At 41.4% G+C, this 26778-nt stretch overlaps 1 protein-coding gene across 1 annotated transcript in view; it reads right to left on the bottom strand.

Moving 5' to 3' along the window:
* Positions 1-1258: 1258 nt before the first annotated feature.
* The window catches only part of EGFR (epidermal growth factor receptor), a 157022-nt gene continuing 131502 nt past the window's right edge, over positions 1259-26778 (bottom strand). Inside the window, exons 17-28 of the mRNA XM_041466395.1 lie at positions 25546-25687; positions 23763-23885; positions 22458-22556; positions 18825-19010; positions 15423-15578; positions 14573-14648; positions 13244-13390; positions 10758-10855; positions 10070-10237; positions 9929-9976; positions 9715-9820; positions 1259-8695 (exon numbers count right to left, since the gene is read on the bottom strand). Coding sequence (XP_041322329.1) covers positions 8319-8695; positions 9715-9820; positions 9929-9976; positions 10070-10237; positions 10758-10855; positions 13244-13390; positions 14573-14648; positions 15423-15578; positions 18825-19010; positions 22458-22556; positions 23763-23885; positions 25546-25687 — 1726 coding nt within the window. The 3' untranslated portion in view covers positions 1259-8318. The remainder of the gene's footprint in view (positions 8696-9714; positions 9821-9928; positions 9977-10069; positions 10238-10757; positions 10856-13243; positions 13391-14572; positions 14649-15422; positions 15579-18824; positions 19011-22457; positions 22557-23762; positions 23886-25545; positions 25688-26778) is intronic.

The raw sequence follows: 26778 nt of genomic DNA, 5'->3' as shown, positions 1-26778 counted from the left end.
AGCAAGATCAGCCACCCCACTGAGCATCCTGAGCAGGACACGTCCCTTTGTGCCTGCTGTGCCAGTGGCACCCCTCCTGGGGGTCTGCCATGGGTCTGATGCAGGAGTCTGCTGACAAAAGAACAGAGCCCATCTCAGACAGCAAACATAATGTCACTTTAAGGAAGCTGTCACCTTCACTGCTGTTCCCACCCCCCACCTTTGGCAACTGCAAGGCCCCTCTTTCTTGCCAGACCAATGCCTGGTACAAACACCCCGTATCAAATGCTGCTGCAGAAGCCTTGCCCCAGTCAGCAGCCTGAGGACAAGAACAAACAAGGCCATTTGTGACGAGTTACTGCTGCAATGTGACAGTCTCAACAGTCTCAATGATGGTGAAGCCCTTCCATGTTCAGTGCTGTAGGAGGTATGTGGGTTTGTCCCAGGTGCCATGGTAGGTGGTCCAGCTGTGGCTGTGAGCCTCCTCAGGCCACATTATCTGTTACTGGCTCCCTTGTACATTTCTGATGTGTTCTGATGTAATTATTGGGCATTCATTCCCCAAAGGCTGGCTTTGTTGTTTTCCTGGGTTGAGGTCAGGAGTGCCAAAGGGTAAGGCTTGCTTAGGGCTGCTGTTAATAATGATGGAGCCTATGGAAGAGACTTGTATTCCTCTCCTATCTTTTAATAGCAATTTTCTATATCTTATCTTAATCTGCCTTTTCCTGTGCAGGCAGATAAGGAGGTTAAACTGCAGCTGTGTTTCTTTGGCTGTCTTCTATTCTTGCACTCTCCGTCACTTTTCTGTTTATTTGAAGTTGACTGCACTGAACTCAGTGGAATTTCTGAATGCTCATCCTTCCCAAACACCCACGCTTTTCTATACTTATACCATTCTTCATTTTAAGTTCCTCTCTTTTTGGTGCTTTAAAAGTGGGATTTAGCAAGTCAGGGTCCTCACCCTTCTGGGGTAAATGCAGAGGCATTGCTGTGCCTCTGTCAGATACAGACAACAGCAGTTTCCTGTCTGATAAGGACTTTTAAATCTACAAGTTGCTTTCTGATCTTCAGAGGACGTGCATAGATGTACAATGTATATTTCAATTTCCTTTTTGATACTAATTATTCTTCTTCAGAGCAATACTAACTTATCTAGAATCTTCACAAGCCAGCTGATTTCAAAGTGGGGGGTGGGTAGGAATGAAATCATGTGCCAAAAGAGCAAATATTTATTTAATTACTTTTATTAAAATAAAAATATCATGCATTAATACGCATTAGACATTTCTGAGAACCAGTAATATGAAGATTAAGACTACATAATTTCTGCATAAAATAGGTTGAGCTGGTAAAACATGCAGCCTATGTACTGGAAGGGTCTGGATGGAAAGATGAAAATGAGAAAGGTGCTATTGTGGCTTTTTTTTTTTTTTTCCTGTGTACAAAATTAGTCTATAAAGACAAAAATTATTTCATTTACTAATTGTGATACCAGGGACCTATCCAGGCTGAATGCATACTGACAATTCCAGCTCCTCTCCTCTTTGCTGTCTTGCCAATGCAGTGTATTTTGCTCTGTTGTGCTGAAGACCCTGCAATTCCTTTAATCTTTGTCAGCCACATGTTCCACCAGTGGGATATTAAACACCCATACTCAGGGTACACTGGGGCTTCATTTGGCTGCCTTTGCTAACAGAATTTCTCTTCCTGCCTAGTATAGTAAAACAATTCAAGTCATCAGTGTGACTCTGGTTGAGACTTTATTTTGCCTTAGCTATGTACTTTGGAAATGGCCAACACTATGGCTTCATATGCCACACAGATCAGCCTTTGAGGGACTGCTTTCACTCTGCTTCTGCTCTTGTCATGGAAGTGAAGTGGGAACCTGACACATAAAAGAGCAGCTTTTTTTAGGCCCTGATAAGCAGCACCTGGGCTTTCATATTGCACTTCCATTGGTCACAAGGGTTGTCTGTATTATTGCTCACATTATGAAACTCCAGCACTGTGCATGCAGAGAAAAGAGTGCTGTTGAAGAGAGGAAAGAGTGCTGTTACTAGCTTCACTAAGCTCTGGATAAATCCCCAAGGTGACAAATTTTACCAGAAAAAAAAAATAAAAATCTAAGTCCATTAATAAAGAACCCTTACTGTGAGTTCTCCTCTGGCTACAAGCTACAAGCTAGCCACTGCTTTTTGTTCCGCCCAAATACAACAGTATATTACAATAAAAGTCCTCCAAAAATTAAAAACAATTAAAAAGAATAATATACACCTCATTTTTTCATCGCTCATATACAAACAATCTTTGATCAACAGTATAAACCATTAAACCATATAAAAGTCAAGAGTTTCTTATTTTACAAATAGTGCTTTCATAGTTGAGTAACTTTACAATGCTCTGAAGGTACCATCTGTATCTGTGGATATATTGCTTGACAGTTTATTGAAACCAAGTCATCATATCTTATATTCGGTTGATTGCATCAATACAAAGCAGCCTAAAATGGGCAATGGATCCATAGGATCTCTGATTATTGTGAGGGATTTTCAAAAATCACTCAACATTAGCCTTGTTTTATACTCTCACTGTAATAATTTTAAGCATCCCATTAATTTCAAGGAGAACACTATTAGGAATGTAGGATTAAAAAGGGAACGTAGGTATATGAGCCAAGCCTCCTACCATTGTAGACAACTACTTTTATTATTCCCTTTAATAAAATATGAGGATAACATTGATGGTGGTTGCAAATGCACACTCTCCAGCTAGCTTATGGGAGGTAAGGAGAAGAGTCTGGATAAATTCCAGCTGACTGGAAATTATGTACTGTATTGGCTGTGTAGGAACAACACCTTCTACCAGTCCAGTTGTTAGAGGCATTTTCTGGTTTTCTTTCTTTTGGTTTCTGGTTTTCACCTTATTAATCAGAAAAATCCATTACTTCAAAGTGAGAGATAGAAAGAGACCATAGGACCTGTGCTGCTGCATCCAGACAACCCCATCTGCACCATGTTAGATGACAGCAAAGTTGATGGAACACCAGCCCCAAATCTTGGTTGAAGGTGTTCAGCATTTTGACTGCTGACTTCATCAGTGCAACAAGTCCTGTGTCTTTTGCCAGGTAGGTCTTCAGTTACCACTTTTTTTCTCTTGGGAAACCCATTTTTGGATGCTGTTGAGTGCTTAGCTTGACCACTAACTGTAGTACAGCCAACTATGGCTGCACTTTTCTCTCCCTGCATAAAAAGAAGGACTGCACGAACCCACAATTCTCAGTCCACACAAGCCATGGTGATAGGGTGGTGATCTGCCTAACACCAGACATCAAAAGCAGGCAGGAAACATGGCAGAAAGCAAAGCATATAATGGAAGCTCTGTGATTTCAACTCCCCTGCATAATTAAAGTAATACATAACCAAAAGTGTTACTGTTTTAAAGTCTCACTGTCTGCCTACACACTTCCTCACACAAAAAAGTTATTTTATCATGCCTCATCTTCACATCACCGTATTTTTTCCTGATACTGAGCCAAAATATCATTTGCTTCTTTTTTCTTGGCTTCTTTTGCTTCTTTTTTTCTTGGCTATGTCTCTGTTTAGATATTGCATTAAGTGCAATACAGAGTAGAGGTTGTACGTTTGGCCCTGAAGTGATACATGGTCCTGATATTCAGTTTGGTTTTCTATGGACAGGCCTCACCCTCCTGCCAAACTCTCTTTGCTCAGTGGAGATCTGACCCTGCCCCAATGAAGGGTGGAGCTCTGTAGCTCTTCTCTATAAAAAGAGGCTGTGGAAGTGGTGATCAATACCTTATTCCTTTAAAGCAAGAAAACAAGACGTTACATCTTTGGTCCTAATGCAGCCCATTTGACAAGCTACTTGAAGGTGTCAAGTTTTTCTTTTGCATAAACATTTTTTTTTTTTTTTTATTATTTAAAAAGGCTTCTTGAAAGTTTTATGTCAGAACAAAGAAGGAACATTTTTAAGAAGAAAGCTAGAAAATGGGATCCCAATATAAAAATTTGAACCAGTGGTGATAAAACATTACAAAGCACTCTTGCTAAGTGTTGTACACAGAGTCTGACATTTCATGAGTATACAGTTTCCACCAAGAAGGAGGACACAGTTAAATTTTCATACTTTGTCCTGATTCAAGTGTTTTCTCATAGAGAAACTTTGGGGGAAACAATGGCCAGAGTACCATAACTGCTCATTTGACAGGCAGTAGTCATACTAACAGAAAATGTTGAACCCTGAATGTGAAAAATGAGCCCTTGTCTGGAAATGCAAAGTTTGTTTTTCACACACTGGAGCATCCACAGACAGACCAAGAACACCCCAGGCACCTTGTGATGGGATTTCTTCAAGCTGTTTGGGGTCCTGTGACATTGCTGTAACCCTAACTACGCCCCCTGGGAAGAGAAGAGATACCCCCTGTAGTACAAATGCCACATACATTGGTTTTCACACAAGCAATCTCTGCAACCCACTTCACATCAAGCTGGGTTCAAGACAGGAGCAGTGTACCTGCAGGAACAGTCAATGGCCTCAGTGATGTCCCTGTGCAAACTCAGCAGCTATCTCAGGTATGGACTGGTCAGCTGCAGCCCTTCCCTGGCATTACTCTCCCTATACAAGTCCCTTCCTTTCAAACAAACTTCAGGACCACATTCCCTAATGCTAGGGCAGGCTTCAAGTCATGGTGAAGTTGGTGGGATGGGGCATCACCCTGAGGCATTCCAGAAACCACCATCTGTTTCCAACTGCTCTCTCTAAAAAAGCTTACTTCAGTGTTGACTGTCAGCTGGGAACAATAGTAAGCCCCTGCCCTCTGGAAGAATTTACTCAACAAAATCAATTGCAAGAGGAAGAAAATTTCCCAGATCAACTCCCTTTGCAGCAGAAGAAAACAACCCAAGGCCCATGATGAAATAAAGTGCGCTGACACTGCACACAGTCACTGGAAAAGATCAAAGTAAGATGAAGACTCTTAAATTACATTTTCATAAACTTAGAAGTTATTAAAAGTAGTAAATTATTGCAAAAGGAGTTCTGTAATAACTACAGCTTTATGATAGATGCTAAGGACTAACTTGTGAGTGTTCTATTTGGTCTTCCATAAGAAATACAGTAAAAAGGGAAATTTTATCTTTCTCAAGTGGCAAGACTGTTGGCTTTCAGAAGAGGCTTTGGAATGCTATATTTCCCTATTTAGCTGTGTCTTTAAAATCAGCCTTTTCTACCCACACCTCCAGCTGACCTTTCAAGTTATTTCTGGATGTTGATTTATGCTGCTTAACCATGGTCTCCTGTATGAGCACACACAAACTGCTGGGGTCTCCTTGCTGTTTAATGTTCAGTGAACTGCAATGGGAAAACCAGGGCATTTCTGCTGCTTGTGTTTTGTTTGTTTTTGTTTTTGTTTTTTGTTTTTTTTTTTTTAAATCCTGGTGGAAATGATTTGGTATATTGCTATTATCTGTTACCTGTGAGCATCACCCTGCATAGCACCTGTGCTTCCAGCCACAGCCATTTGCTGCACAATCCCATCTGCTCCCAGTGCCACTGTATCTGCCCCTGCAGGCACTACCTAGTTTTTATTTTTTGCTGGGTTTTGAATCATTACTGCCAACTTACAAATCATGGCTTACAAGATGCCATGTACCAGAAATACTTCACAATATATAGTTGATCCCGCCAATCTGTAATCTACATTTGTATCAAGAGTTTCTGGTCCTACATCCTCTTTCCTACTTTTTTCATCAAAAATATCACATTCAAAGAGAGATGTTCTTTCATACTTAGATTGCTTAATTTTTAGATGAATTTCCTTGTTTCTAGCACTGAGTTGCTACTGAATCCCTCCTGAATTGTTTTAAAAGGGCAAGCATTAACCTCTATTCATGCTACATAATGCTGGTGATACATAATGCTATTTCTCAGTGGCTTTCTTGTTTTAGCTAACAGATTAAACAGATTAAAATCAGTAAATTCCTTTGTGCAGTAGTGTTTGAAAGATTCTGTGGGAGAATACGCACTATGTGATTTTCTAGTGTTCTGCTTGGAGGCATAACATCTTCAGCAAACTGAAAAATTATCTGTGAATTCTGTTAAGATCTTTTTTTAGTTTTAGGTACATTTCTGCCAGGGCAGTGGGTGGGGGAAAGCAGCGCTGCCTGTGTGCACATGTTGCACACTTGTGAGAGCAACACAACAAATCTGCTCCCAGGAATGCAAGGAGAAATCTGCTGCTAATTGGACATGGGAACTGAATTTTGGTTACTGTTTTAAATAAAAGCCACTGATAATTGAAGTCAAACATTGCATCTTCCACACTGCCGTGTCTGGGACTTGGTCATGGTGAGACACATCTACCAAACAGAACAATCTCTGGATTCTGACCCAACATGCCACTTCACACTGTACTGTAGTGGGACCCATGAGCTGTACACATACAAACTGCTAATGCACGTTACTTAAAAAAGGGCTCATTTCACATGACTGAAGGTTTCCTTTCCTCGGTAAATCTGTAAAAACAGTGCTCTAAGGATTTGCTGCTTGATCCTGGACTTTAGATGCAATACCTAAACTGAAACACATAATGATGTATTCTAAACACAGCAGCAGCTTAAATGTGACTGTTTCTTGCTACTTAATATAGACTACAGATCCTCTCCAAGTCAGCTGCTTATGCTACCCTCAAGCAAGATGCCAACATTCAACTAGTTAAGGGCCTTTGTCCCCAAATGAGAATTTGCTTTCTGATCTAGTGGTTTGATTAAAATAGCTGCAAAGCTGCTGGTGGGATGCATCTAAAGGACTGAGTAAATTCACACTTTAGGCACTTTATTCCTCCTACATTCAAAAGAAATGTTAGTGATGGAATAATTTTATGGGTCACTGGAAGGAGTTGCTGCTTTTCCTGCTTGTGACTGATTTATACTGTCAAGCCAAAATCTTAGCATTGCCTTGCCTGCCTATACCACACTAATAACCAGAAGATGATGTTGCATATTTCAAAGAAGCAGTAGGTAAGCCTGTGCTTCAGAAGAGGGAGATAATATTTTCCATCACTCTAGATTATTCCTTCTTTCCTTAATTCATTCTCACTGCTCCTCCTGCATTGCCAGAATAGTAACCTCAAAGGGACATGTAACCAGCCCCAGCCTCTGCCCCAGCGTGGGACAACAATTGGTAGTATTTTGCCTTGAAATGAGTGAAATGTACTGCTTAGATAGTACCCCTTTTCTTTGCCAAATGCATAAGGGAAAATTATTTCTGCTTTGAGTCCCTTTAAAATGGGAAATAAAGCTGCACGGCCAGAACTACCTGTGTTTCTTGCCTTAGTCAAGTTTAATTTAGTGTAGTTCTTCCAGTCTGTCTTGTGAGTGCTCCAATTTGCCACTATTTGCATTTCCTTGACATTTAATTGAAGTCTGTTAAACATTATATGACACTTCATTTTTCAGTTACGACAACATCTTTAACAGTTTTGTTGAAGAAGAAAGGCATTTTGACAACTTGACAGCTGCATAAGGGATCAGAACAAAAAAAAGTTTTGGGTTTGACCATCAGAAAACAGACTAGTGAGCAACTTTATAATCATGTATAGGTGACTTGGAGGCGTGTTCCTCTTGTCAGTTTGTAGCAGTAGTGGTCAGCAGGTGATGCATTGTGCCATTTTGCTGCTTGTGCTAGTTTTCCCCAGACCAATCCACTCCATACTGCCCTGGGCAGAATTGCCCATACGTCCCTCAGATGCACTTCTCACCTTTGGGCCAAAAGGCAGTATATGGAGCCAATTTGTAAAAATCTAGTGGCTTGGAATAACAGTTTCAGTTCCAGGAGATTTGGAACATAATTCTTTTCCCTGTTGGTGATCTGAGCAACACTTAGCAGACGAGCAGTACAAGCATCTGATCTTGTAAAAGATCCAAAACTTCTGTTAGAAACATTTATAAAAATACAGAATGTAGAAAGAAATTTGACTGTACAATGTGTACAGTTCTCGAGTTCATCCCAGAGTGGCTTTTTACCATGCTACCATTTGAAAATGAAAGGAATGCATCCATATTTCTTCAGTCTAGGAAGATCCTGCTCCATCCCAACATGCATCTGAGTGCAAGCTATGGGCCTCAGTTATTACATGGAAATGGGCACGGAAAGACCCAAACTACCATCAGACAGGCTTTGCAGTTTCAAAGCCCCATGTTGAAAAGCAGAGGTGCTTTTTGATGCATTGTGGTTGCCATTTGCTCTGAGCCAGAGTCCACTCTTGCAGCAGTCAACAGTTCACTTATTCAGCTTGCCTTGCTGCAAGAAGAAATTCTCTGTGGTCATGCTGAGGCTTCAATGTATTCACTTTTTGGTGCTGCTACCCTCAAGTACTCTGGGTTTTCTGCTGCAGGAACTTTCAAGAGACCATTAGATTTGGTTTCCTTCGGTAAGAAGTCCTGCTGGTAGTCAGGATTGTCCAGGTTTATTTGGTGGTTGCCTGCCTGGATCCAGTAGGGAGAGCTCTCAAAGACTGTCTTGGTCAGGGGAGACTGGTTGGTGTTGAGATACTCAGGGTTGTCCACAGCTGTGCTGTGTGAATTCTGGTAGCTGGAGTCTGTGGGGACCTTTGAGTTTGCTGTGAGAGAGAAGTTGTTGTAGATTGGATTCTGGACTGCTGAGGCAGATGCTTTCTTGGGCACCAGTTGGTTCACATACTCTAGAATAAAAACAAAAATTAAAATGAGAAGGAACGAAAAGGAAGATATAAAATTAATGCAGACATTTGTGTCACTTGGCATTTAATTTCAACCCAGCTGCCACTTGGTTTTTGCACATGGCATGTCTCAGAATTTCCCAGAGTGGAAAAGAGCCAAAGGCAGGGACTGCCACTCTGGGGCACCCAACATGCTACTCTGAGGTTCACCTTCAAGAATTTTGTTTGCCAACCAGCAGAAAGCCGGCGTGGACCATGAGACAGTGAGATAGCTACTGATGATTTTAGTGGCGCGTGGGTGGCTGTGTCCCAGATAGTGTTCTGAAATGGCAGTTTAGGAGGTTAGCTGCCAGAAGCTGTTTCCCTGGAAAAAATGTTTAGAGATGAGGAAAATGCCTAGAAAATACAGGACTGGCAATAACACTGACTCCACATTTCACGTCAGTGCTATTCCTCGCAGGGCCTTTCACCCTTTTTAGCTATGGCATATTCTTGGAATGGTTGGTTGGGATTTTTTAAGGACACAAAGCATCATCACTGCATTATCCAGCCCCATCTCCCTCAGTGCTCACTGGCTCTTTCTCTGGCTGCCTACACTGTAAGTCCACATGAAACCATGAACTTCTGTGGATTAAATTCTGAAAGCAATGAAACAGCCATAATGCTCTTTATATTGTTGAAATGGTAAAAAAATGAAACCAAATTTTTAGAGGGTATTTTCTCAAGTAGAAAGCTTTAAACATATAACCACACATGCAAACTCCCTGCCTAGATGGCACACATGGCTAACATAAGGAATCTGGCTCATGAGGGAACTGAAATGAGAAACAGTTAGAAGCAGACAGATAAAGGCAAGGAAAATGATATGTGAACAATTTTCCATTCCCATTTATTGAGCCAAAAGGGTAGAAAGCATTTGAATTGCTTCATTTATACAGAAAAGGAAGGAAAATTATTATAATTACAAGCAAAGGCCTTGTGAGTGAGTGGCCATGGGATGGAAAAACCAGAAAAGTACTCACCTGGGGCTGGTAGGAAGCTGTCATCTAGGCTGTCCTCCAAGAAAGCGCCTGTTGGGTCTGAGCTATACCTCTGGACAAAGCTGTCTTCCCGCACAGGGTGCCCCTGCTAGAATGAAAGTAGACAAAAACAATATTAAAGGGACTGATTTGTAGAAGCTGATCCACATAGCCACATAGGAAGAGTTGCTCCTTTATTAAAGGCCATTCCACTTACCCCGTTCCTGTCAATGCAGGTTGTAGCAGAGTTGTTGCTGGTAGCACTCTTAAAAGAGAGAGAAAGAAAATACAGACATTATGAGAAGCAGTTCACTCTTAAAATTTCATGCCATGTTTCCACAACGGAAAATTTTCATACCAATGAACTCAACAGAGGAGTGCGAGACGTTGAAGGGCTGTTGAAAAAGCCCTGGTGTGGCACGAGGTACTCATCCGCATCCACTATATCCTCCATGTCCTCCTCCTCCATCAGGGTGCGATAAAACTTGGAGTCTGTAGGGCTGGGCAGGTGCATCCTATCATCTCCCTGTTGAAAATGTCAGGATAAGACAAGACTTGTAGACTCCTTTCAAGCCCTCATTCTCTCCTTTTCTCTGAGACAAAGTAATTTAACACGAGGCACAAGATGCAAAATCTTGATTCACAGATTCACAGAATATTCTGAGTTGGAAGGGACCCACAAGGCAAGTCCAATGTTTATGTAAATGGCCCATTCAGAGATCTGTGTGTCTAACCAAATTTACCTAGAGTTTAGGAGAACTTAGGCCTGCAATCTCAGTCCATGCTGCTGTAAAATAACTGCATTTTGAAGAGGATCAAATTCTGTTCTCCTCTCATGGACTGTTTCTGGTCCATAACTGAGACCAGTACTAAGAAAATAGTGACCAGTCTAGACATTTTTTTTGTGGCTCTAGCTGAATGAGTTAAAACCTGTAAAGCAACAATATATCTGGCCTTCAGTTATCCATATAATATGTTCTCATATGCATTACTAGTTACTTTGGGCCTCCGATCATCAGAGGTCTTCCCACCACTGTGGTTAGTACCTGTATAACAAGATAGCGTGGAGGGTCACGGGCCATTTTTGAGAATTCAGCTATCAGCTCACGAAACTTGGGACGGCTGTCGGCATCGATCATCCAGCCTGCAGGAAAAGCAATGCACAAACAAAATTGTCTTGGTGATCAAACACTGAGTTTAATATAAAAAATAACAGCAAAAAAGTAGTGCCATGTGTGGGACAAAGAAAGGAGCTACCCCTAAGGGACCACCATAAAAAGTGAATTCATCAGCCATGGTTGTGAATTTCAGCATTTAAAATGCAGATCTTGGCAGTTTTGGGAAGACAGAAATAAAATCCCACACTGGAAAAGCTTCAGGCTAAGTCTGTCTCCTCTCCTGCTGGCCTATATCCACGCGGGCAGGCAGGTCCCACCTGAGGGATAATCCCAATTAGTTTGCTTTTAAAAAAGCTCTTGAAGGAGAGAACACAAACAAACACCAATGGGTGCCTGCAGAGGTACCAGGATTTGGCTATCTGATAGTCACTGGACTGCTTCATAAAGTCCTGGGAAGACTACAGCAGAAGCCTCCCTCTGTACCAGATGTCTTCTAAAATACAAAACATCCTCACTGGAGACATATTGAAAGATTACTGCAACTAAGCTGTATTTAATTAGTAAACTGACTTCAACAAAAGTAAGTCTTTACAGCTTAGTTTGGATCAATGCTAGAAGAGATTTCAAATATGGATACTGGAGGTTTTACATGTGATATTAGTTAGGAAACCCACACTTTCTGTAATTAACTAACAGATAAGCTGATCTAGAGACTCTTGTGTTTAAACTTAAAAATAATAAAGGTCAAGCTTAGCATGTCTAGAGGAACACAGAAGAAACAGCCTATCTATATTGATGGGAAAATGAAGTGGTAATATGCCTTCTGAAATCTGCATTAGACAAAGACATCCATGTTAGACAAAATCTCATAATTTCCAGTGACTTTTTATCACGCTAGAAATATCATTGCCCACTAATTAAAAAAGAAATGCTTCTTGCTATTAGACAAAATTGAGTGTTTGGGAGTTTACCGTTCTTGCAGGAATAGAATCTACTGTTTCTGACTTTATAAGTTGCCTATATTTAAATGCTAGTTTTTAAATTTAAAAATTAGTAATTATTTTGCAATAACTTTGAACATTTCAGATTATACTTTCTGATTATAAAAGAGGTGACTGGGAATCCTGAATTCCTTTAGATAAAATGGCACGGCTTCAATAGGGTCTGCACTGTAGCCTGCAAACATGAGTTGACCAGAGCAGCAGAAGATATGCAACTGAGTCCTGTGCCAGGAGAAAGACTCAGCCCCCAGATCCTCACACTCTTGCATTTAAACTCAGTGTAATGGCATGGAATGGATGGGGACACTCCATTGGCTGTGTTTTACAAGCAACAGGTACCAGATTAGGTGCCTGGCAAAATGCCTTCTTTCTACATCTGGACTGACCCTATGGAAAGATAGGGGCTGAGGTGTCAGTAGGGTTCAGAATCTCTGAGGAGGAGTTTCTAGGACATTGCTTTGGGATCTGGGCACCTCCCAGGCTAGGTGTACACTTCTGAATGCAGTTCCTGTTGCCCTGCTGGGCACAGGATCGGGGTCACCTTGTGTGATGCTTGTCCCACCACAGCAATTTGTGGGTGCTCTAGGATTCCCCAAAAGTGCTGCACTACAGAGTGTTCATGGTGGCTCCTGTTTCAGGAACAGGTACGTATTGCTCCAGTGAGAAGGTCTTAAATGCCACCTAGTGGGCTGGCTATCACATCCTCACAGCAGTGAGCAGGGATGTGGCAGTCATGGCCTAGAGATGTGCAGGAAGCCAGATAGTAATCTGACATTTAGTAGGTGATACAGATGGAAAGGGGGTTTGAGGTTCAGAAGCCCTTTGACGTGCCCTAAACCAGCCAAAAGTGCTTCAGAAACCCTCTGCTCTTGAGCTACTATACTGCAACAGCTGCATGCCAAAAAGGGACCAGCCAAATTTTGAAAAGGAATTCTGAATCCTCATGTGTATCTAATATTATGATTGTGCCTGCACTCCCAACAGTCCTTTAGTAATAATCCACCTGTATGCTTGCAGTGGGAAGCACATTACTGAATCGGGGGTGGGGGGGAGCTTGGAGGAGAAGGCAGTGTTGATTTTATTTCCTAGACATACAAAGTCAGAGTATCAGGCAAAGTGGTTGGTGTCACGCTAATTTATAGTGCCTGACCATATAGGTTTAAAATAATTGACAGTATCAGTCAGTGGTGTGAATGGTGAAAAAAACATTAGTTGGTTGAATGAGTGACTCATGAAGCCACATCCCGTGCTCCTAGGTAAAGCTCAAGGTGTGGGAATACACTCTGGTGTCACCACTCATTTCACACAACCCTATTTCTGTGCCATTACTGTGGATTAGGAATGCAGCACAAAATGCAACTGAGTTACTTATTCAACTCAGATGAGCAGCCAGAATCCCAGGTGTGAACTCACATTTGACCATGATCATGTACACATCGATGGTACAGATGGGGGGCTGCGGCAAACGCTCGCCCTTCTCCAGGACAGAGGAGATCTCACTGGCAGGGATCCCTTCATACGGCTTGGAACCAAATGTCATCAGCTCCCAAACTGTCACACCTGCAGGGTGGGAAGAGGAGAAGATCATGAAAAGAGACTGCCAGAAGCTGGACTGCTCTGCCTGGGTGTGAAGTGGCAAGCAGAGAGGGGTCCCCTGGAAGCATTGTTTTGCCAGAACCCCAACCTGAGAAACCATTTTCTGCCATGATTTTATAGAGAGATTAATATAACACTTTGAAATCATCCTGCTTCCATTTAAGGTTTTGCTCTCTTCCTTTTTTTTTTTTTAATCTCAGTTAATATATTACTGTTGAACATTCTACAAACTTCCTGGCCCCACAGAAAGGAAATGCAGGTTACTGTCTCTCTCAACTGCAACACAGCAAGTGGTTTTAAAAATGGACGTTCTGTTTTTGTTTGAAAACAATCTCTCTGGAGATGAGCAGAAGCAGTTTTTGAAAGACGTGTAAACCAGCTGCCTAAGCGTCATTTGCTGACATACCATGGACTCTTGTGATGTAGCTGTTGTGATTGTCCAGTAGCTTAGGATACAAAACAAGATTTTGGATGCCAAGATACATAAATGGATTAAGAAGACCAGAGGCTGTACTGTTTCAAAAAGGACATAGGATCTGACCATCTGTATTAAATATTTTCCAGAAATGTAAGAACCCATGAGGGGGAATTTTGCAATAGGTTGCTTTGAAAAGTTTCCTTTCTGCTCCTTTCTTTCAACCTGGCTTTATGAACAAAACAAATACAAAATAAATTCTCCAAGGAGGTTATCATACTGCTTCCCTTTTAGCATTGTCCTCTCAGTACCAGGACAGCATAAGCATTTCAGGCCTCAGCAGAGTTACACTGATTGACACCAACTGATAGTGTGGCCAGCGATTTTAATTCCTCCTAGCTATCTGTCTCTATTGCCAGCTCCATTATATTTCATGTGAAGCTGCTGAAGAAAAACTTTAACAGAACTTCAGCAAATAGACCAGTCTCCTACCTGTGGCCCTTTTCAGGGGAGGGCTCATTACCCAAAGCATATTCTTTGAAACATCTTACACCTCACTCACATGCAGTTTCATGGGGATTTTACTTGTTGAATAGGTGATTTGGGCACTGTGTTTATATATTTGATCTCTTCTTCTCACAATACAAAGTAAAAAGGTCAGTATAGAGTCAGCAGCAAATCATGAAATTTTCCAACCCATCTGCAATAATTGTAACTGCTTTTAAACTCACCATAACTCCAGACATCACTTTGATGAGTGTAAATTCGGTGTAAAATTGACTCCAATGCCATCCATTTAATAGGAACCTAGGAAAATTCACAAAGAATCCTTAAGAAGCTGACCTAAAATTTTTCAGGGATATTTACCACCAGGTGGTGTGTAAATCAATAGTTTGGTTGCAGAAGCTAAAAGCAGCCAGCAGATCTATCTGAATGGTAGAACAGGCAACTTTTGAGTTCCCGTTTATTATTTTCATATATTATGAAGAATCTGAAAACATGTGGAATACTAGGGGCATCAGAAATATCTCCTACTAAACAGTTTTACAATATTTTTAACAGTCAAATAAGTACTTTTTAGCCTTCTGTCAGAATAGGACACAAATCCAATCTTAGGCTACATGACTGATCTACACTCATATGGTTTCTATTTATGGCCTCTGCAATATTTGCAGCTTGTCTTTAATTTCTCAGCAGGACACATTCTCTCCATCAGCACGCAGTACAACACAAAAGCATGTTGAACCAAGTCTGACAGGTCTTTCTTCTGCTATAAATATACAACATTCCCTTTCTCTTTATAAACTGCACAGTCTTATTGGTGTTGGCTACACTGATGAATTTTCCCAGACTTTCTGGGTGGGAATTTCAAAAGCGTTTGCTGCTCTGCTACCTCTGCTCCCACTGCAGTCCCACTGGCCTGATGCTGCTTTGGCTGATTTCAGAGGACTTCCACAGGCTTCAAAGGCAGCATGCTGAGATGGCAGCTGAGAGCTTTGAAAAACATATTCTCTTCTCCCTGCCTTTGTTTTAGGCTTGTGTGCAAGCACAAACACCAGTTTATTCTGCAGTGTGCTTTACCTTGCCTCCCTCAGCATGATATTCCTTCTCGTCTGCACCGAGCAGCTTTGCCAGCCCGAAGTCCGTGATTTTCACATGTTGAGGAGTCTTAACAAGGACGTTCCTGGCAGCAAGGTCACGGTGCACCAGGCGCCGTTCCTCCAGATAGTTCATTCCCTGCAAGGTAACAAACACACTGCTGGTCAGGCCTCGTGCACTCGGAGCTCGGACAGACAAGTCACCAAATGTCAGCTGCTTTGTGGTAACTACAGACACCACCATAAACACATGGTAAGTTATCCCACCTGCACTCTCCCTTTACATGAAGTTTATTGCAGGGCGAGGATGAGTGTTACTATTATAATATTATTGACTGTTCCTATTACTCTGCAGAAACCTTCTTGTGGGTCCAGGCACTGGTGTAGTGATGAAGGAAAAAGACTCAGTAGTGGGTAGAATAGATAGTAGCAGGGGATCTTGTTCCTTTAGGACTTAGTTCAAGAAATACAAAATCAGGATGGAACTTAAAAATAAAGGGACGAAGTCTTCTTTCGGCTGCACTTGTGCAAACCCAATGAGTTCAGGAGAGCACAGTACAGAGTTTAACTATCCCCTGCTATTATATACACACACCAACCCTACACAGAGTATTTAGACAATTACTCAAAGTTGCTCGAACTGTGTTTTATTACAGGCAGCATACTCTGCCTTCTCCCTGCTAGCAATGAGGCAGTGCACTGCAAAGGTAAAAATGGGGGAAAAACAAAAAAAAAAAAAAATTCTAAGTTTGAACTCAAAGCTGCATCCATTTTCCAGTTTCACTGCCTCCCATGATTAGGCTGGATTTGCCATAGCATACGTGCTTTTTTGGTACGACTGCCTCTCAAGGAAGAATAGAACTAATTGTGCTGGTTTGACTTCTAAAGCATAAATTTAACAGCAGCGTTTCTGACCACAGAGATTACTCCACTTTCCCTCAACACCAGTCTCTTGGTATATGGAATAAAAAAGTTAATGATTTCCAAGTTTCCTGCAGTATCTTTTCCAAAACCCACTATTATTCCCAGTCCATGCATTTCTTCTGGTAGTAGCTTATGCACTTGTATTTTTATGAAGAGAATTGATAAAAAATTACTTTTAGCCTACAAAGTTAGCACCAAAATGATCATGTTGATGTCATGGTAGAGGACTGGAGGGAATAATTGCCTTCCATCCTCCACCCGCTTCCTAAGCCCACTTCTAAGCTGGACCACCATCGAATCCTCCTTCCAAGTCCCTCAGCAGAATTTCACCCATGCACTGCTAATGTTGCCAAAACAAACTACCCAAACAAACTGGCACAGTGCCACTATGAGTGTGCACTGAATTGCACAAATAGATCTTTAGCAAGCAGAGCTCTCAGAACAAAAACTTCTGAGCTGCTGACAGAAAACAGACTATTTAAAAAAATAATAATTATGTAATCTAGCCCCAGTAGGACAAAAAATGTCCTGCTAAAATTGATTTGCTGCAGAGGCTAATAAGACTCAAAGCTGCTGAAAGGCAGAATATTAGTGTCACATGAGGCTGTTTAGGGCGCTGATGGCTGAAGACTCATGCACGTGCATAACCATACACTGAAAATGTTGAACTGCCAGCTTAGAAAGTTCAGCAGATCTTTAATTGTGTGCAGGCCTGGAGTTTAATCCATTTTTCATCACTAAGCATGAGACCATTGTGTTCAAAGAGTTCCTTCACAGTGTTTCTGCACATGGAGTGTTTATGCTATCATAACATCTTGCCTGGAAGAGAGGACTCCATACCTCAGGAAAAGATAATGTTTGTAAAAGATGCAAAGAAAACTTATTTCAAAGCTGTGAAAACAGTAATGAAAACAAGCTTCCCAGGGAACTTGCCTCCTGCTGATTAGTTACCAGACATGTATTTGTTTCAATTCTCTTTTCCACTCATAAGTAAATTTTTAAAGAGTCAGAGACTGTTCAAAAATCTGGCATAACTTTATCAGAGTAGCAACACCAGACACATTGGTGGGAAAAAGCTGTACATAAGATTTATGAGTGCTTTGAGGAAAAGTTCAGTGTGGAGCAGCACAAAGGAGTATCTTGAAGGTCAGGCATCACTGGTGAGGGTAGAAGTTGCTATGGGCAAATGTTGAACTGACATGAAAAAATCAAACAAAAGCAAACAATTGTGAATGGCAACCTTTCAGGCAAGCAATGCCCCAAGGACCCATTTGGGGATACATTTTGCTACCTTAAAAATTAACAAGGAGAAGAAGGAGGAGGAGGGAAATATAGTCTCCAATTCACCCTCCAAAGAGACTGAAACCAGGACAGAGCAGTAATTGATTTTAAACAAGAAAGCAAAAAAGTCACAAAAAGTCACAAAAAAAGGAATTCACATACCAGGTGGACACATGAGTTAGATTTCACTTGTTGTGGAGCAAAATGTAAAAAAAAAGTACACTGAGATGAAAAATGTGCTCTATAGACATTTGGTGGATACATTTCTGAGGTCCTCAGCACGTTTCCTGAAAGCAAACCACGGCTGGGTGAGTCTGGCATGTACACAAGGCCTCAAGGGACCAATAAGTTTTTAAGTGTGTGGTTTTCCTGCAGATTGGCATTCCTGAAACAGAAAGCATTAAAGCAACCATGCTCTGTGGACACTGCCATCTCATATGATGAATCTCCAAGAAATTGCAGTTATTTTTTTGCTGGTTTTGCTTTGTTCTTCCATGCTTGCAAATGGCTAACCACCATCCAAACACAGCATATTGCTGCTAAGGGCTAGAGGCTGTGTTGCAGTTCCTTTGCTGCACTTTGGCAAACAGTACCAGGTATGATAATAAGACTTTTATGGCCATTGCAGTTAGATTACAGATCCCAGCTCAGCACCTATGAATTACAGAATAGCTATGGAGTGCCTTAATGTCTTTTGGTGAAAGCCAGCCTGAGCAAGGACAGAGCTGGGATTCAGCAGTCAGCAGTTTCGATCCCTGGCCTCAAGAAGTATTCAACATCACTGTCCTGTGACTTAGCCTGAAGAAATCCACTGATGGAAGCAGCATTTTGCTATGGAAATTGACAAATTCTTCTGTTGCCTTCACTGCTGCCTGGGCTGCATCACATTTGCATCACATTATCCTTTCAACACCGGGTGCTTGGCTTGGACATAAATGTCTAGGTGATAATATTAAGCTGCCTAGAAGCATGTTGAAGAATAGTTAATGTTTGCTCATCAGCATGAAAACAGTAAATTGTTCAAGAAAAATAACTGAGAACAGTAAATTGTTCAAGAATTTACTGCCATGTATAAGATGCCTATGATCCACGTAGTGAAACAGAAAGATTTGCAGAGACAGGTAATTACATGCTGTCAGATCTCTGAGTTTTAGCTGATCTGGAGTTCTGGTCTGCTCACCTTTGCAATCTGCACACACCAGTTGAGGAGGTACTGAGAGCCGATGTTGTCCTTGTGCTCTCGGATGTAATCCAGGAGGCAGCCGTAAGGCATCAGCTGTGTGATGAGCTGAACAGTTGAAGTGAGGCAGATGCCCAACAAGCGGCACACATGAGGATTGTCAACACTAGCCATCACATAAGCTTCCTGAGAAGAAAGGCAAAAAAAGAAATGTGAAACAATCCCTTTGGCATGACATGAATATTTGGAGGCAATTTAAACTAAGTTGGTCATCCAAGAAGTTGCTAAAATACTATATGCAAACTCTGTGTCTCATATCACATACAAAATACACATATTTCCCACTCTGTGGACTGACTATTTTCCATTCAGTGGAATGTCCAGATTTTCAACACCAAATCATCACTGAGATGCTACAGAAGAGCCAGTCTCTCACTACTGTACACCAAGCAAACATTGGACATAAAATCCTGGGAGATTAAGACTTCCAGGCCAAGGAGGAATTAATAAATTGAACACCAACTGGAAGCTGATGGGATTTCATAATTTTGAGCACCTAATTGAAAGGACAATATATTTTATGAACATGTGTCACATGGCTTTTTTTCTCCACAGACCTCTCAATGAAACTGTCTGGAAATCACAATTTTTGAGTATTCTGCTCCCCTGTCAAGACTGGTACTAACCCAGAAAGTCAAAGCTGTCATCTAGAATGTGACTGACAGTCTCATTCTTTAAGAGACCATGCTTGACCATGCTGTTCTTCATTCCATGTCAGACCTATCAGATTAATAATCAGTTCACTGCTTTAGAAGCTTGAATGTTTTCTTTAAGTAACAATGGTGAAAATGCTGCCCTCAATTGGAAAAGCTGGCTTAGACTCATATAGCAATGTAAATTATACTAGAAAGATACTTGGAATGTGCGAGCCCAAGCATTACAGACCCTTTGGTCAACTGGAATTTTGGGGTTTAGTTTCATAAATATGTGAAAAACTCTTTTTTCAAATATGGGTACACCCTGTGTAGCTTTAGGTACCTATCTACAACACCCAAGATACCTCCTCTTCTTTTGTTCTTCTGTGGGAAGGGAAAGACCCCTTCAGAGTCTGGTTCAAATACATTATTTAATATGGCCATGGGGTAAAAATTCCTGATCCTAAAAAACTCCTGATGGTTTTTTATGCAAAAACTACTTATAGATTGAAATTTGAGATCTGTATTTATACTCAAATCCATGGTCAAGTGCCAGCTCAAAGAATGGATTCCAGGGGAAAAAAATTAGAACTGCAGTTGTTTCATTTCTTTAACTAACTTTGTGTCTGATTTACAATATGTCACATTTAGATATTTTAGAAGTGATTTGGTTGAAAAGCAACACAAGGGGAAATGAATGGGAATTTTTCCATTCAGTGAGCAGGTCAGCATCTTGATTCAGTATCTGGAGCAACACCTACTAATCACCCTTTTGCAATTCAGGCTAGCAGTTCCCCAAAGCCTAAAATCATAGCAAAGACACGAGTAATGCAAGGGAAAGAGCAAATCTGCTCTTTCTAAGAGCTTAAGAAAATAAATACCATAGCACTTTACTCATCATCTAGCAAACATTCCACAGATGTCACATAGCTCCATAGCTGGTGAGAACTATTATTAAACAAAGTTATTAAGGCAATGACGTTTAAGAAATAAGCAACCCCAATTCTTAAGCAATACTTTCTGGCCTCTGTGTTGTTGCTTAATGGGCCAGCCTAAGCAAAACATGATGTAATGCAGCCTCTTTTGAGGTACTAGTTCTGCATTTGTTATCCTTGTTTCAGAGCCCTCAGGATGAAAATGGTCTTCAGGCAGACAGGTTAAATAGGATCTCCATCAGAATTAGTAAGAGCTCGTCTACCTACTGCATGATGTGGGCACACCATTGAAAAACAGCCCTCTGCCATGGATAGTACTGATTGTGTGGGCTAGCTCAAGGACAGATAAAGCAGTAACACAATCTGCTATTCAGTTTGTATATATTTGTGGCATCATTTGTTAGAAATTCTTACAAATTTGTTATCCAGTGCTCATACATAAGCAGAGACCAAAACAACTTCATTTCCCTAGGCTTCCAAACTGAGCCACTGTAATGATGAAGGATGCTTTGCTTCCTGCTGGGATTCAGATCCATATTGTATCCATTTTGGCAGGGAAGGGTGGGGGGAAGACTGCAGAGGAGGAGCTGTTCTCACTGCCCATCTGCCACACAGCCTGTGTGGGGCTGACCTGGGGGCTGAGCACGGGGACACTGCAGGAGCGGGGTGGGCGTTTGCGCCACACAGCCTTCAGAGAGCATCCAAATGCTGATCGTCTCCACCATTTGATACTGCAAAGGAAAACAGGCCACCCCCTCCTCCTTGGAAAGCAGAACAGAGCTATTGTGTGGTTGTGGGTCCCTCTAAGTAGCCCAAGACATTAAAGTGGGTCTTTGTTGCAGCGGTTTATCTTGGAAATCTCTTCGGGTGCGCTCTGACCTGCTCCAAGTATGCTTGGTATTTAACAACAACCTTCTGAATTAACCCTACCCTAATAAAGTCAGCCAGAGCTTGCCTGGATTACTAAGAGCTAAAGTTGCTGTGCTTGTTCTATACCTAGCATGATTCTGTAAGACAAATCATCTTCAATTAGACATTATTATCTTTGAGGTGCCAGTGACCTTGGAAAATTGGTTGTGTAGCAAAATCTGTTTTGAGAAGTGCTTTTGGAGTCATCCCTCTGGCTTCTTTCACTCGTTTTGTATTTATTGAAATTTAGTTCTGACATACAGAGTTCCACCAACCAAATTATCTAAAAGTTAACAGGACTGGAAAAGCAAGAGCTTTTTGATAAGCATCCTAATTCAAAGGAAAATATAATGTGGGGATTTGCTACAGAAATTTCTTCTGAGAATGCACTTTGATACCACTCAAGAGCACACAGTCCCTGCATCTACTGCCCCATCCGGTGATCTTGATCTGCTGTAGGAAGGATGAAGTACAATAGGCTTGTTAACTAACCCTTCCTCCAGGATACATGCCTTCAGGAATTTAATGCCATTAAGTCCAAAGCATCCTTTATGAACGCTGTGTTATGCTCCTTGTCACTGTGAAGAGCAAACTGTGGGGCAGAGCTCAGGGCAGGCAGCTGAGCAGCATCTCTGCCAGCTCCTCAATGCAGGGAATGCCAGTGAAGGGAGGGATCACAGTCTGGTGAGGGACAGGAATGAGGGCCACATAGATAGGGACCTGGGGAAGGGCTGATTCATAAATCATTAGGTCTGTTGTTATTTGACTTAGTAGTACCACCATAATGACAATGAATGCTACAGCTTAAGGCCTGAAATATCAGAATAAAGAAAATATAATTATCTGTAAATGTGTGGTCCTGACTACTCCTTAGGTCCTATCCCACAAGTATAAAATCTGTATTGGGACTGCGTTCATGAGAGAGACAAAAGCACTTCACAGACTGGGCTGCAAAGTGCAGAACTTCTAGATGGACAATTGAATTTAGGATGCAAAATATTTCTTCCCACACAAATTCCTGAAACCCCTCTAGTTGTTAGAGAAGAAAATCCGCAGACCACTGGCAACTTGAGAAAACAAATATGAAAACTCACATCAAGTATTTCCTTGTTGGCTTTTGGTGATGTAGCCTCTCTCAACTCTTTAATAGCAACAGGAATTTTAACCTTCTCTCCTTCTGGGATCCAAAGTCCCTAACAAAAAGAAGTACAAAGAGTTATTCAGTCTCATACCTAACAAGTTAATTCTCACAGTTACACATATATTTTGCATCTTCTGAGTAGACTTAAATATTCTGAGCAATGAAAAGACACGGCAGACAACAAATATATGCAAAAACTGTGTCTTGTGGGTATTACCAAATTCCTGTTAATGGGGTGGTACTTCTTTTTCAGTCACCTCTACCATACTTTCTTGAAAAAACATGTTCATTACTATGCCTGCGTAAACAGCCCAAGAAATGCATAAAGAGCAACATTTGTGGATGGAAATCTAACTAATTAGAGCATCACAGCAACTGCATGTGCAAAACCTTGCCACTTCCAATGTATAAATAATGGGATGAAAATAATTAGCATTTTCTCATTAAAACCAGATGGCACCTATACTGTACAAACAATCCAGTCATACACATGCAGTGGTAGGGAAGTCTGCCCCACTGGTGCAGTGCTCTACATCTGAAGTGTCAGGAGGCCATTTAGGTGGCAGGTCAGCAGTGTGGCACTGGGAGGATATGCTACTGAAACCCCCAGCAGTGCAAGTGCACATCTTTTAGTGCCCCTGAAGTTCCTAATCATAGCTGGATGTCTGATTCAGAATATAGAGCTTTATAAAGAAATATAGGAATCTACAGTTAACGGAAAAGCCTGAAACACATATCCTGAATAAAAGGAGGAACTTAATGAAGAAGCACAGAGGATAAACAAACACCAAGAGAAAAAATAACTTGTGAACCTACACAACTGAAGGTGTGAAGACACTTTCACAATCTGAATCAGTTCTAATGAAAAAATGATTGAAAAATATAAAAAGAAGATCCCAGATGACACAGAAAAAATGGTTTTGCACTGAGCTAACCACAATGCATTTCTTTTTCTTCTTAATATTTACAGTGGGGTGTATCTGACTGTGGTAGTTTTTAAGTCATGATCTTTGTTCTCCAGGCTCAGCAGTATGGCTTTGGTAACATTTTATGTAAACCTTCGCCTGTTAGCCAATTTCTAGCAAAACTGATGATGATTGAGTAATCTCTCTACCCTTCAATAGATTGATACATGCTATAAAATCTAGTTTAAAAAAAAATCTACACAATGATTGAAGCTCCCAGTTCTTGCTTTGTTTGGGCAGTTTCTACAGGAGGAAGCAGGATGAAGAGGGGAATAGAAAAACAATTATCTTACCTTATAAACAGTGCCAAAAGCTCCAGAGCCTAAAACTTTGACCTTTTTAAATTCTGTTTCCTTTAGAATTCTCAGATGAGCCTGGTTTGGTGCCTCCCCACTGGGTGTCAGTGGTTCAACAAGCTGGTGCAGAGAGAAGATGATGTTAGAAGGTTACACAGTGTGGAAGGTTGATCACTTTGGGGAAGCAAATAAATCCTTCCTTTAAAATAATGAACATTTGATTCCACATGAAGAGATAGTTCTGCTCTGACTTGCAGGAATAAATACCTGCTCCAAAAATCAAGCATAGAGTGGCAGCTGCCATTTTGAGGGAGAATGAAGGAATACCTCTTCTCAAATGGAGGCTATGACTTCAAAGCCGTGAAACACATGGCTTGAAAAATCATGTAATTACCACAGATGCTAAAGGAGATTATTTTTGTTTTGAACTTGTGAATAAATTATTAAAATGTTTAAAATAATGGGCAAGAATCACCTGCAACCTTTCATGTCTGCTCTTGTTTAACTGGATAAAATTCCCATGGTACCAGTAGTTCCCTCAGATCATGCAGTGTACAAGCAGTAATTGAAACTCTGACAGTGGTTCTTTTCTCAAAAAAAAGGATGTTGAATTACCTATTGATTTTTTCAAATTTTTATCTCAGCCTTATTGCAAATTGTGGTAATGCCCACTAAAGATATTTAATGCTTTTATGATGCATAAGTCAGCTTTTTCCTTAGTGTTTTTCCTTCTGCTTTTTCTTTGAATAAAACCATATTTAGCTAGATTCAATCTGATTTTAGAGGACCAGCAGCCTCTCTGTTGTGATGAAATATCCTCATTTTGAGGAGCCCAGAGGGTACAATATGAGCTGAGCACAAATTGAACTCTACTATCACAACTGCAGAATACAGCAGTATGTAAAATATAGTTTCATAGCGCAATGAAAAACAAGCCAGCTTATCTTTTTCTTTTCTGTTGGTTTTTTTTTTGTTGTTTTTTTAAGGATTTTGGGAGCTGACTCTGCAAAGCTGGCAAGTACAAAATGAAACTGCAATTGGGTTTTTAGCAGAATGTTAAAAACAATTGTCTAATTTGCTAGAACCAGACTAGAAAGAGAAGGGAGCTAACCACAAAAAGAGCAGCTTCCACACAGGATTAGGAATTTTTCTGTATATGAGGTATCCAGAGGGTGATGCTGTAATGCACACAAAACCAAAGAGCAGTGCAGAAACCTTGTTCATGCCCAACAGAGTGAACCATTCACTTTGATGGCTTTGTGGGCATTTTGTGCTAAAAACAAACCAAAGACTAGACACAAACACTTCCTCAATTCCTTTACCTCCTCTCCTTTTTTTCCACAGGATCAGGCACGCACCTGATCAAGGGGGAAATATTTTCAAAAGCACCCCAAGCTGCCACAGGAGCCTCAAGGCTTGTCTGGAGGGACACATAGTTTGAGGCTGAAGGTCTACACAGGAAGGCAGTATGGATCAGCAAACACACTGCACCTCAACCTGAAGGTGTAGTTTTTTCTGAGTAGACAATCTCAATGACTTTCCTTGGGATTGAGACATCCAAATCCCTTAAATATTTTGCAAATTATATGCAGAGGGATCAGCTTTGTGATTGAGAAGGTGTTAGGTGCATGCTGCTCCTTTCCTGATGGGAAACCACCACGTTTCCCATCCCACGGGATTGCTGAGCTACAAGGATGCAGGATACAGATGCAGGGTGCTTTAATCCTCTGGCACAAGGAGGAGGACCCACTGGGCCAGATGAAGCACGGGGGCTGCTCACCTCCCTCTCCTGCAGCAGCCGGCGCAGGGTGCGCTTCCTGACGATGTGGCGTCTCCGCAGGTACAGGCCGATGCCCAGGCCCACCACCACCAGGCACAGGAGCCCTCCAACAACACCAGCGGCGATAGAGGGGATCTTGGAGCTGCAGCACAGGAGGGGAGGCAGAAAGAGAAAAGATTCTTAGGTGTTAGATTTTAAAGCCCTACAGAGATTGCAGGAAGCCTTATGTTTTGATTCTGGATGCCCACATAAGCCTATTTGACATTTCAGGTTTTTTGGGCACCTGTATTTTTAAGTCCCTCATCCAGTAATCTGTTCAAAGTGGTGCTTAATTTCCATCTGGGCTTAAACCACAAGTCTTCATTCTTCCCTCAAACTCACAACTGGAACTGATCCTCATAGCTTAAGTGAGGGGATTTCTCCTCCCTCCAACAAACCCACCAAGCACATGAGCATAAGATCTGTGATGCCTGTGTGTGCCAGCTGTGGGCAGCCCACGTGTGATCAGAGACATGAAGCATGTGGAGAGAAGGCCTCTCAGAAAGGCATACACAGTTGGGATGCCAGCAGTGCAGCTGATATCCCCCCAGATTGGGGGGGAAGGGGGGCACGCTGTAAGGGTCACAGTGAACGTCAGATCGTCGGTCTTCCTTACAAGTACAAAGGTGTTGTGTACCATTCCCACTGTACACACAGATTGCTGCCTCTTTATTAGAGCCTGGGTAATTGCAAATTTAAGTTGAAAAGGAAAACCTGTTTTCCAAGGTTGTTTTTTGGTCTGTACTTAGAGATTCTTCCCAGCATTTTTCTAAGTTGCCCCAGGGATTGCTATTAAATGCAGTCAGTTTTTAACAGTACTTCTAGGCTGAATTTATCTTGCCATAGCATGACTTTGTGGCCAGAAAAATCACTCTCAGTCAGAGAAGACTGTTTGCTTGTTGCATCACCTCGAGCACATAATGAAGCCAAACAGTGTGATTTAAGATGTAGTCTGAGTGTCATGAATGAGAATCCAGTGGGGCACACAGTATTTGGAGATGTACAGATCACAGGGCTGGAAAAGACCCTCTGCATCTCTGAGTCTCCTGTAACACAGGTAACTATATCAGTCCTGAACATATCTCTCTTTGTCCTTAATCCTTTCTTTTTCCATCCCTTCCTTTTATTCTTCAGTAACAGATCCCTGGCCTCACCTTGACAAAAATTGTAGGCAGAACAAGATTTTGAAGTCTT

The sequence above is a fragment of the Pyrgilauda ruficollis genome, unplaced genomic scaffold (assembly GCF_017590135.1).
Source record: "Pyrgilauda ruficollis isolate IOZ18807 unplaced genomic scaffold, ASM1759013v1 scaffold2, whole genome shotgun sequence".
Classification (NCBI taxonomy): domain Eukaryota; kingdom Metazoa; phylum Chordata; class Aves; order Passeriformes; family Passeridae; genus Pyrgilauda; species Pyrgilauda ruficollis.
This window is presented reverse-complemented; position numbering and strand designations above follow the sequence as displayed.